The 12,615-nt window shown below is 42.0% G+C and overlaps 1 protein-coding gene across 3 annotated transcripts in view; it reads left to right on the plus strand.

Annotated features, from left to right (window-relative positions):
* The first annotated feature begins 7,804 nt into the window (after positions 1-7,804).
* Positions 7,805-12,615, plus strand: part of SCAF4 (SR-related CTD associated factor 4) — a 59,198-nt gene continuing 54,387 nt past the window's right edge. For all 3 annotated transcript variants that reach the window (XM_077760201.1, XM_077760203.1, XM_077760202.1), the window contains exon 1: positions 7,805-7,904. In XM_077760201.1, coding sequence (XP_077616327.1) covers positions 7,875-7,904 — 30 coding nt within the window. In that variant the 5' untranslated portion in view covers positions 7,805-7,874. The remainder of the gene's footprint in view (positions 7,905-12,615) is intronic.

The raw sequence follows: 12,615 nt of genomic DNA on the forward strand, positions 1-12,615 counted from the left end.
ATTAAATTATAAATCAGTAACAGAAAGGTATTTTTTTAAAATACCCAAATATTTGGAATTTAAACAATACATTTCTAAATAAATTATGGGTAAAAGAAGAAAACAGGAAGGGAAATTACAAGATATTTTGAAAGAATGGAAATGAAAGTACAACATATCAAAATTTTGAGAGGGGAATTTAAAACTTTAAATGCCTCCATTCCAAAAGAAAAAAAAAATGCCTCTAATCAATGATCTAAGCTTCCACTTTAAGAAACGAGAAAAGGAAGGGCAAGCTAAATACAAAGCAAGCAGAAAGAAAAAAATAAATAAAATAGTGAAAACGAACCAGAAAGCATGCAAACAATAGGATTAATCAATAAAATCAAAAGCGGTTTTTTTGAATAGACCAAGAAAATAGACAAACTTCTTAACTACACTGAATGAAAAAAATCTTAAAAAGAACATTAAAATTACCAACACCAAGAATGAAAGAGGAGATACCACTAGAGACATTAAAAGAGCAATAAAAGACTATTCTAGAAAGCTGCATGGTGATAAGTTGTCAACCTTAAATAGACAAATTTCTCAAAAGATACCAATTATCCAAATAGATCCACGAAACAGAACATCTAAAAAGCCCTGTATCAATTTTTAAAATTGAATTGTTAATATAAAACCTTCTCATAAAGCTTTAGGCTCAGATGGCTTCACTGGTGGATTCTAACAAAATCTTAATGAAGAAATAATACTGATTCTACACAAACTCTTTCAGAAAACAGAGAAGGAAGGACATTCCTCTCAACTCATTTGATGAAGACAGGCTGCTCAGACAACAAAACCCGTACAAGAAGGGAAACTGCAGATCAGTTTCACTCATAAACAGAAGGAAATATTCTCAACACAATCTTTACCAATTGAATTCAGCAAAATATAAAAAGGGTAATACTCCATGACCCAGTGGGGTTTTTTAAGAATGCCAACTTGGTTTAATATTCAAAAAACCATCCAATAGAATTCATATTAGCAATAAAATGGAAAGAACATATGAGTTTCTCGTTAGACATGAAAACAGCATCTGACAAAATTCAACACCCACCCATGATTTAATAAAGACAAAACAAAAAAACCCTCTCAAGTCACTAATAGAAGGAAACTTCCTCTACCTGTTTTTATACGGCATCTATGGAAAAACGAAAGACAACAATCTACATAATGGTGACAGAGTATTTGCCCCTAAGATCAGACACAAAGTACTTTCACTACTTTTATACTTTTATTCAACATTGTGCTGGAGAACTAGTCAGCGCAGGCAAGAAAAACATGTAAAAGGCATACAAAGTGGTTAAGAAAAAAAACCCTCTATTTTCATAAGACATGATCATGAACAAATGACCAATGTGCAAATGAAAAAAATGCTCAACATCAGGGCCAGGTGTTAGACTCTGGAAGAGTAGTTCCAGGAGAAAGGAACTTCTGTATTTTTTTACCATAGTACCCTAAGCTCCTACCACAGTACCCATCCATAGAGGCTGCCATATTTATTTTATGAGTGAGTGAATGAATGAATGAATGCAGGGTCAAACATTAGATTGGGGTGGTTCAGTCCTGGAAGGTGACATTCCACTTCAGTCAGGACTGAATCTAATAACTTTCAATTTTGGAAAAAGCATCTTAGATCCCAATCTTAAGTCAGAAAGGAAATTGCCAAAAGAAACCGTCTTCCTTTATCAGACTCTTGTGATGATTAATTTTATGTGTCAACCTGACTAGGCCACAGAATGCCGATAATAAATAGTATTTCTGGGTGTGCCTGTGAAGGTGTTTCTGAATGAGATTAGCATTTGAATTGATGGAATTTGTTAAGGTGGATTGCCCTCTCTGATGCTGGTAGGCGTCATCCAATCTGCTGAGGGCCTGAACTGAGTAGAAAGTACAAAATGGAGGAATTAGCTCCTTTTTTCCTGCCTTAGTGCTGCTGGAACCGGGACATCTCTCATTTCCTCCTGCCCTTGGACTGGAATTTATACCACTGGCTTTCCTGGTTTTCAGGCTGTTGGTCTGACTGCTAGCTTTTTTGATTCTCCAGCTTGTGGATGGCAGATTCTATAAACAGATACGCATACATACACACTAATGGTGTATATATACTTATAAATATACATATATAGAGAGAATATATATTAAAATATGAGAATTAGAATATAAGTTGTATATTATCACATGTAATTATATATCATATGATTATGGTTATATATGTACATATATGTATATATGTACATATACATATACACATATGTATATATATGTACATATATATATACACAAATGCTTATTCACTTATTTTGAAAGAGAGAGGAAGGGGAAGAGAAAGAAGGAGAAAGAGAATCCCAAGTGGGCTCCACGCACACAACTGTGAGATCATGACCTAGGCTGAAACTGAAATCTGTCTGTTAAGCAAAGTCTGTTGCTTAACTGACTGAGCCACCCAGGTACCCCATAGTCATATAATATTAAATATATAACAATTATATTATGTTTAATTATATATATAACAATTATAAATTATATTAAAAGATATATTAGAATATATCTATGTTCTGTGTGTGCGTGCGTGTGTGTTTATCTTGAGAGAGAGAGAAAGAGTGAGAGAGCATGAGCAGGGGAGAGACAGAGAGAGGGAGAGAGAATCCCAAGCAGGCTCCATGCTGTCAGCACAGAGCGGGACTCAGGGCGTGAGCTCATGAATCATGAAATCATGACCTGAGCCCAAATCAAGAGTCAGTTGCTTACGATTGAGCCACTTACTCTTTCCGGTTACAAAAGTAATACATGCCTTCTGTAGGGAGTCTAAAAAGTGCTGAAAAACTTAAGAAGGAAATTCAAATTCCCTAAAATCCCATTGTCCCAACAGCCATCGAGCTCTTCCTCCTTCCAATTCCTGTTTGCCTTGCAATCTGTTTCACTAATTTGGCACCAACAGCCTAAAGGGCATGGAGATAGAGGTTGACATGAAAAGGAATCAGGTAGGTACCTTGGGGACAGATGGGGACATCCATGTGGAATTTAACAGCAGGCAGTTGGAAATGTAATCGTAAACTAGGAGAGATTTCTGACCCCTATGTGGGGAGGAAGAAGAATCCCATACGTGTCAGATGAAATCTCAGGAAGTGGGGAGTAGGGAGGAAGGCTAGCCAGAGATGACAAGCAAATTAAGGAGATAGGATGAGTCTCATGTAATATAATTAACTTAATATTGCTCCAGAAAGTATGTGGCATAAAGAATTAGAAATAACTTATTTTCTCTTGAATTTTTTTTTTAAGGTTTATTTCTGAGAAAAAGAGACAGCGTGAGCAGGGGAGGGTCAGAGAGAGGGAGACACAGAATCTGAAGCAGGCTCCAGACTGTGAGCTAGCTGTCAGCACAGAGCCCGATGCGGGGCTCGAACCCACGAACTGTGAGATCATGACCTGAGCCGAAGTCGGACGCTTAACCGACTGAGCCACCCAGGCGTCCCTATTTTCTCTTGAATTCATATCTATAAATGTTTTCCTGGGCTCTTCAGGAGTGAGAGGTTTTCTGTATTCTCTACACCTGCGGACTTTAGTCAGCATTCCTTTCAAGAGAACAAGTTGACACGTGAAGGACACAGCATTAACCACACTATTACTTCCGGCACACCATCTTCTCTTTCCTCTGGATATTGATTTCACCTACTCTTTAAAAACACAAGTTTGTTTGGACTGTGTCTTTTCACACCCACAATATGAACACATGAATCTGCTTAAATCTATGGTCTCTGAGAGAAGGCAAGTTTGCAACTAGATAAAATGTCTTGCTGGGTTTTATCAGTTGCGTGTATTTATCATCCTCCAGCCATCTTTTTTAATAGGCTGCATTCCTACTGCTCCAAGGTCTACTCACAAAGGACAGCCCTCCTGAGTTTTTGTTATTTGCCAAAAATTTCCTATTGGAAGATTTGGCTTGTCTGCCTGGACAGCTAGAGATAGAAGTCCAGCAGTAGCCTTACAAATGGGCTGTCACGTGTCCCCGAGCAGACTGAGGTGCTGCCGTCTTCAGAAAGATGGGAGAAAATGACGCTAAGGTACCTGCTATCTAGCTGATAACACACATTCCCCAAACAACTTGTTTAAAAGACTTCCCGAGGGCGCCTGGGTGGGTCAGTCGGTTGAGCGTTCGACTTCGGCTCAGGTCATGATCTCACAGTTCGTGGGTTCAAGCCCCGCTTCGGGCTCTGTGCTGACAGCTCAGAGCCTGAAGCCTGCTTCAGCTTCTGTGTCTCCCCCTCTCTCTGACCCTCCCCTGCTCATGCTGTCTCTCTCTAATAAATAAATAAAAAACATTAAAAAATTTTAAAAAAAATAAAAGACTGCCCGAACACTAGCAACATTAAAATCAAACAACCCTATCCAGAAAAGAACCTCCTAAATCTAAATAATCTACCTCGAACACAAGAATCCAAAACTTGCTCCTTATGCATTCAAATCTTGGTAGGCTGGCATACAGAATACATTCTTTCAGGCCCTTAATCTAACAGCCATTCTAGAGCCCAATTGCTACAATGCACTGAATCCCAAAACAACACATTTAAAACTGAATTCACCACCTTCCCCCACGCATCTCTTTCCCACCCCAGCTCAAGAATTCAGCCTTCCTCAGCCAAATGTATTTCANGGGCCCTTTTTTAAGTTTTCTGCCACTGTTCATAGGAAGGTGTAGAGGCAGGGTAGGGGTACCTCATATCTGAGTAATGCTGACTTTTTTCCCCAGGTAACAGCAATACAAGGTAGCAAGTGCTATTGCAAGGTCATGGAGGCAAATGGTGGGAGATGTTGCATCCAGCAGGGAGGAGAGTGGGAAAGCTTTTCAGCACAGTCCGTGGTATAACATAAGTGCTCAATAACTGATTAATGATTAAAAGGAGGTAATGGCTGAACATCAGCTGGATGCTAAATGGGCCTACCTATCTGGCAGAGCAGGGAGGGATTTTACATGAGAGCTAAACCAAGCTGTTCCCACAGAGGTGTCCAGAGAGTGACAAAGCTTGGCTGTGCCCTGGTAGTGGGCTAGAAACTTGGCGTGGCGATCTTGGATCTACGAAGGATTTCATTTTCGAATGCAATGTTGACAGTCCTATGGAGGACAACTCTTACAGAAGCAAAATGGGTGTTTTAAAAAAAAAAAAAGTCATGGCGCAGGAGGAGGGGGGGCTCAGTCTGTTAAGCATCCGACTTCAGCTCAGGTCATGATCTCACGGTTCATGACTTCGAGACCTGCTTTGGGTGATCAGGAACCCTGCTCACCTCTCTCCTTCTTTCTCTCTCTCTGGTCCTTGTGGGATTCTCTCTCTCTTTTTCCGGTCTTGCTCACTTACTCCTTCTCTCTCTCTCTCAAAAAGAAAAAAAAAATTTAATAGTCTTGGCAGTTGAGCAGAGAAATAAAAAGGTAGGGCACCTGGGTGGCTTAGTCGGTTAAATAGCCGACTCTTGATTTCGGCTCAGGTCGTGATCTCATAGTTTGTGAGTTCAAGCCCCGAGTCAGGCTCTTTGCTGACAGCACGGAGCCTGCTTGGGATTCTTTCTCTGCCCTCCCCAGCTCACACTTTCTCTAATAAATAAATAAACATTAAAAAAATAAAAGGACTACGAAGTAGATGATGGGTGGGCCTGAAAAGAATATCTGGGATCTATTTTGTTCACAAATAATTAAGAGTATGTTTCTCTTGTTTTAAGACACAAGCATACTCTTCCTTCATCCAGCAGCTTTTCCCTGGTGCCCTCACAACCTGCCTTCATGGACAAGTTTCTGTGAAGTATCTCCTGCCGCCTTCCTCTCTTGGGTGCATGTCAGTTGGGCTCACCCACTCCCGTCAACACTCCTGCTGAGATCTTAGATGCTGTATTTCCGGTCTGCATCTTGCTGCCTTCTACCTTCAGCACCGGACAGGGCTGGCCTCGTCTCCTGCACTGCTTCTTGGTCCCGTCTTCCAACTTCTTGTACCTTCCATACCTGTGTTCCCAGCCGGCTTTCCCTATTCCAGCTCCTCCCACCACTAGCTCTGCTGTGCACTAATGACTCCCAGCTCTTTACTTCCTCTCAGCCATCTCTCCAGGCTCCACACATGTTTACCCAACTGCCTCCTAGACATCTTCACTTATTTGCCCCAGGGACACCTCCAACTCCAGGGGCCCCAGAAGGAAATCATCTGGCCCTGGGCATGCTAGTTAACTGAATTGTGCCTCAATTCCTTAACTATAAAACAGGGCATTACTGATAGCCACCTCATCCAGAAGCCTGTTGTGGAGATTAAATGAAATATCACAGAATGACATTGCACAGACTCTGATGTATGGTAAAGGATCTACAGGGGTTAACTGTGATTCTACCTTCGCTCAAATGCATCCCTTCCTCCCCGGAGTCCCCAGATTGACTTACAAATCCACCACCCACAACTCTTATCAAGCCAGAACCTTGAGCATTCTCCTCCACACCTCCCTGTTCCTTCTGTCCCAGCCCATTCATTCCACTTTTTTTTTTAATTTTTTAATGTTTTATTTATTTCTGAGAGAGAGAGAGAGAGAGCGAGCGACAGAGTGAGCAGGGGAAGGTCAGAGAAAGGAAGACACAGAATGTGAAGCAGGCTCCAGGCTCTGAGCTGTCAGCACAGAGCGGGACGCGGGGCTCGAACTCACAAACCGTGAGATCACGATTTGAGATGAAGTCGGACGCTTAAAACCACGGAGCCACCCAGGCGCCCCATACATTTCACCTCTTAAACATTTGACCTTGTCTTTCCTTCTCCACTCCATTGCCTCAACTCCTGGGCTTCCCTGGGACTTAGAGCCATTCTTTCCCTAATCCTACTCTTGCTGTTCTACACCTTTCTTCTGAAAGAGCACATTGCATGACACCCCGCGCCTCTTAAAACCTTTCCATGTTTCCCTACTGCCTCAGGCACACAATCCAAACTCCTTGGCAGTGTTCGGAGGCTCTTCGGGCCCTGGTCTCAGTCACTCCCTCTCAGTCCACCCCACTCTTTAAGCTCCAGCTGGTCCTCCTTGGAGGAAGGTGATGCCAAAGTATTCATCAGGCTCAGTCAGTCCAGTGTCTTCTCCAACCGCTGCAGCTTCCAGATGTCGGTTGAGTGCCACTTCCTCTGAGCTTTCCTGGACTTCAAGTCGGATGAATATCTTTCTTCTTTGTTCCCCTGGGTCTCTGCCCTAATACTTATCAGGTTTTAGCTCTTATCTGCTCATGTGTCCGTCCTCCCCACTAAACTGAGTTGTCTGCTGGCAGAAAAATTGCCTTTTATTTCCATATCCCCAGAACCCAGCACAGTGGCCCGCAGACAGTTGGTACTCAAGGTAAGTGAGTCAGAGCGAAGGGTTTCCACCAAAAAGGAAACGTCTGTTTGGGGAATCGGTATCAAGGCTTAGAGAATCCACTCCTCCCGCGGCACAAGCTGAACAGGGGGATCCTTCGGGCCTGCGTGGATATCCAGTGCTTGCATGTCGTTCCCGGGGCTTCATGCCCGCAGTCAGAGCAGACACAGGGCTGCATCGGCAGAGGCTGAGCGGGCGCCGCAAACGCACGCTCAGCGGGCTCAGGTTAACTCCTGCGCCCTTTGTTCCAGCCAGCGGAAAGCCAGCGGGTCTGCGCCCGCCCGCCGGCCGCGTGCAGGGCCCGAATGGGCAGCATCGCACGAAAACGCACCCGGGAACGCCGCGTCGGGCAGGGGCGCGCGTGTGCGCGGGCCCTCGCGGTGCCAGCCTCCCGACTCTGGGGGCTCCCGCGCTCTNCCCGGCCCCGCTCCGCCGCGGCGCGAGGTCTATGTGACCGGCGGGCCCGGAGCAGCCGCCGCCGCAGCGCGAACATGGACGCCGTCAACGCCTTCAACCAGGAGGTGAGGAGTGCTCGGGGCTAAGGGGTGCCGGGCCTGCTGCGGGAGCCGGGGCTCCGTTTCTCCCGCCGCCGGAGGTTTAAAGCTGTGGTCGGGGTGGGGACGCTTCCTGCCCGGGTCCCTGGGCGGCGGGGGCTNCCCCCCGAGATCCACACACTTGGGAAACGGGGCGCCCGAATGGAGAGGGGTGGCTCCTTATCATTTCGAGTCGTGAACACAATCCTTTTATTGGGCTCTGTGGCCCCAACGTGACACCTAAAAAGTTGAATGGGAGAGGACTTGCTCCGCCTTAGTCCGGTGGAAAGCCGGCTTTGGCCTCCAGTCCCCCACCCTCGCACTCCTCCCGAGGTAGTTAAGCCTCTCCTGCTTCTAGGGGAACATTTACATGTGAAAACCTCCCGTAACCGGGAACAAAGCTGCCCGCCGCCGTAAAGCTCTATAGTTTTTTTTTGTTTGTTTTTTTTTTTTTATCTCCAGTCTTTCCAGGTGCTGTGTTTGGAGCGTTGAGTCCCCACATCCTCTTCATCAGAATCGATTTGTGGGGAGGGGACTTGACCATTGATGATTTACAATACAGTTGCAGAATGGAAACTGTTGTCACGTGTGGAGTTGGATTATTTTCCTTTTCCAAACGCTAAAGAGGAACCCAGCATTGAAAAAGTCAGATGGAGCACTGTAGCTCTAAAGTCAGATGGAGCACTGTAGCTCTAGATGTCTTGATAAAAACTTGCTGCATCTCACAATAAGGTTTTGTAATTTCTCTCGTGACAGAATAACTTTTCTTTTAGATTTGCAGTGCGGTAATATGGGAGCCTCCAGTACCACTGCGGTTGGGACCTTTTATTGCCTTACGAATTACCGTCCAAATGATTTGTCTTCAACCCATGGGTACAGATCGTGTCTTAACTGTAGTAGCAACTGCTGTTGGCAAGCATGATAATTTTCAAAATAACGAAATAATATTTCCTAATGTTTGATGGCGAGAGAATTTGTGATCCTATTCCAGAGCTTTCAGGTTTGGAAAGTTGACTTGGTTTCCTGAAGGCACAATTCCCTGGAATGTTGACTCCATGAGGGTAGGGAGTCTGTATTCTTTCCTGCTCCCCTCACCATGGGAGGCAAATACTTGAGTGTATGAGAATTTGTATAAATGGTACAACAGTTTTTTAAAGATTATAAATGTGTTTATTTCCTGAGATAAAACCTTATTGACTCCTTTTAATGAACGAAAAGGAGGATTTTTAGAGTCAGAAGTGTTTAAGTGTGTGTTAGGCGTTAATGGAAGTTGACATTGAGCCCATTATAAAGCAAAATCTCTTATATTCTGGGAAAGTGTCATTAGTTTTTACTTTGAAAATCTAGAATTAGGTATGATACCACCTTTTTGAAAAAAGGAAATGGTATTATAACCTCTTTAAAATGTACAAAATAAGAATTTTTTTAATCTTTGTACATTTTTCTACCCGAATAATTTTTTGTGTCCTTTCTTAGTCTTCATGAACTGCAGGTTACATTATGTTAAATATGTGTTGCCAACTCAACTTCTCAAGAAACTTTCTTCTGGAGAACTTAGTCTGATTTTAAAGTCCCTCATCTTGTGCCTGCCCATTTGACTTGTCGTGCTTCTCAGTTATTTCTCCCCATTCATGAAATGTCTTCAATCTCCCCAGTCTTACCTTAATTTTTACAAACTTTTGAGTGCGTGCTCAGCTACAAAGCTGTGTCCTAAATATTGTGGCACTACCAAGGATCTCTGTCTCCTAGGAGCCTGATGTAATAGAGAACACAAGACTTTGACAAATAACTTTGATATGTGATAGAACAACTTCCTTTGGGGCTCTTTTAAAAAGTACTGTGGGTTGGCTATGGGGGATCAGTGAAGACATGGAAGAAAAGGTTGGGGTCAGTTTGCAGGAAGTAGTGATTGATGGGCAGCAGTGGTGATGAATAAGTGAACAGTACAGTAGTTTGATTCCAAAGGCTACGGGAAAGTAAAAGTGGTTAAGTAATTTGGAGCCTGACAAGTTTCTTGTCTGTCTGATGTGTTTGAATTACATTTTTAGGCTGTGGATGAACTGAAGATTGTAAGTAGTGGGGTGATACAATCAAGAAAACTGCTTGGTTTCTAGTACGTATTATAGAAGGCAGAGATTTGAGGAAGATTGGCATTTTGAGGACTAAGGTAGAATTAAGTAGAATTTGACAGGAGCAGGGAAGGGATATGGGCCAGAGGAATCCATGGACCTTGCCTTCTGACAGGCTTAGAAGCACCTTTTGCCCCCAACATTTTAGGTGCTGGGAGAGTGATGATGTGATTAACCCAAGTCAAGCAGTCATCAAAAGCATACTTAGTGGAGGGGGAAATATGTTTGGTTTTTGAACAGGTTGAGTTTGAGCTTGAGTGGAAAAGTCATGTGGAAATTTTTCACAAGCAGTTGGGCATGTAGGACTCAAACTTGGAAGCAACCGGTGAATAGAGGGAGACATCTGGGAGTCACTCTCAGATGTGCCCTGGAGGAAGCTGAGAGGGGAGAGAAAGAATATTCATTAAGTATCTCTGGCATACCAGCCATTTTATATATACATATCTAACTTAATATTCCCACAGCCTTGCACAGACATCCATTTATAGATGAGGAAACTGATTTCCAAAGAAGTTAAATAATAATTGACCCAGGGGCACACTGTTAGCTAATGGCTGAGCTGGGATTTGAATGCACATCTCCCCATCTTAATTGCTGCCTAAAGATAATACGTATAATACCAGAGGAATGGTTACAGGTTAAAACTTAAGAAAAAAGCAACTAAAATTTGAGAGTAATGGGATCTGAAGTTTAAGGAAACAAACGTAGTCTCTTAGAATTTTTGTTATGAGGGCTTTAAGGACATGAAGGGAAAGAAGAGCAATTAACAGTGTAGTAGGCACTGGCGGTAGGCCATTTGTATGCTTATATAGCACATATAAGGTCTTGGCCTTAAGTGACATTCAGGCTCTGGTCTCTTAGATGATAGTGGAAGCTTGAGCGTGTTCAGAGAGTGGAAGTGTAGAGAAGCATAGTTTAAAGCAACGAGGGCTTCCTTAGAACAAAATTGGATAAAAAGAAGGGTACAGATCAGCACAGGTAAAAGAGGTCAGTATCTCTGATACAGGAAGGAAGATACAAAAGATGAAGTTACTAAAGACACCCATTAGAGAACTTTTATTGTGAGACACTTTGTAGGGGTTGTAAAAAGATAAGTGAAAAAAGTGAGTGACCAATGATAGCTGATACTTCGTTGTTCTCTGCTAAAATATTAAAAAGTGCAGAGAAGATACAACAATAAGAATGGACAGTTGTATAAGTGTGGATTTTGTTTTGTTTGTTTTGTTTTGTTTTGAGCAGGCTCCATGCTCTGCACAGAGCCCTTTGCAGGGCTTAGTCCTATGATCCTAGGATCATGACCTGAGCTGAAATCACGGGTTGGAAGCTTAACCGACTGAGCCACCCAGGAGTCCTAATAAGTGGTTTTAATTTAAATTTAAAATATTACAAGTTAAAGACCTTTCTTCCTCCAGACGCAATCAAAGTGAATTTAGTATCAGTCTCTGTAGTAGATAAGCAATATATCAATATATAATATTCTACGTTTAGATATGCCTGAGTGGTATATTATACATGTTTGTGTGTGTTTTTCCTCAAACTTTATTAATATTATATATATATAAAATAAGATTTCATCCTACTTTCTGGGTAGTATGCTGTCATTTGAATAAACCATATTTTATTTATCTTTTTTTTTTTTTTACAAATAGTTTATTGTCAAATTGGTTTCCATATAACACCCAGTGCTCATCCCNCATATTTTATTTATCTGATTCCCCAGTTGCTGAATATTCAAGTTGTTTCTTATTGCTGATAGTGAAGTTTCTCAAACAGGTTTTCGTGTATAAGAGTTTCTCTAGAGCAACTATTCTCAAACTTTGCGTTTTGACTTCTTTAACTCTTAAAAGTTAAGGACCAGAGAGAACTCTTGTATCTGTGGGTGATATAAGTATCATATATATTTGGGGGGGTATTTATCATCTTAGAAATTTAATCTGAAAAATGCATTTATTAAAAATAACAAACCCATTAGATGGTAACATAAATGACATTTTTAATGAAAAATAACATTCATGAAACAAAAGTGAAAAGAATGACATTGTTTTACAGTTTTGCAAATTTCATTTGCAAACCTGGGTTCTCACATGTATTTCTTTGTTTGATCTCTTGTAATTACAAACATCAGATACCCTCTGGAAAACTTTGCCGGACACTTGTGAGAAAATGAGTGAAAGGGGCAAGAAATGTCTTAGTATTAAAAAGAAAACAATTTTTACTTTCTCGACCACTGAAAGGAACTCAGGGATCCTCAGATTATTTTTAGAGAACTACAGCCCTGAGATAGTGAAATACTGAAGAGGTATGCATATAATGATACGTTGGAGTTCAGGGAAAACATATGAGAACTTTAACATTCATTTTTACCTTTAAGATCAGACAAATTAAGCTTTATGAATACTGTATGAATTTATATTGCTACACTTACTGTCTGTCTAGAACCACCATGTTATCCTGAAGGAAGAGTTGAGTTCTACATCTCAGTGGGGAACTTGCCATACCTTCCTTTTTCTACTGGAAAGTTTTGTGTATGGAGTATTGTACCTATTGCTAGATGTGGTTGTCTTCCAGAA

This window comes from Crocuta crocuta, unplaced genomic scaffold (assembly GCF_008692635.1).
Source record: "Crocuta crocuta isolate KB4526 unplaced genomic scaffold, BGI_CrCroc_1.0 scaffold369, whole genome shotgun sequence".
NCBI lineage: Eukaryota > Metazoa > Chordata > Mammalia > Carnivora > Hyaenidae > Crocuta > Crocuta crocuta.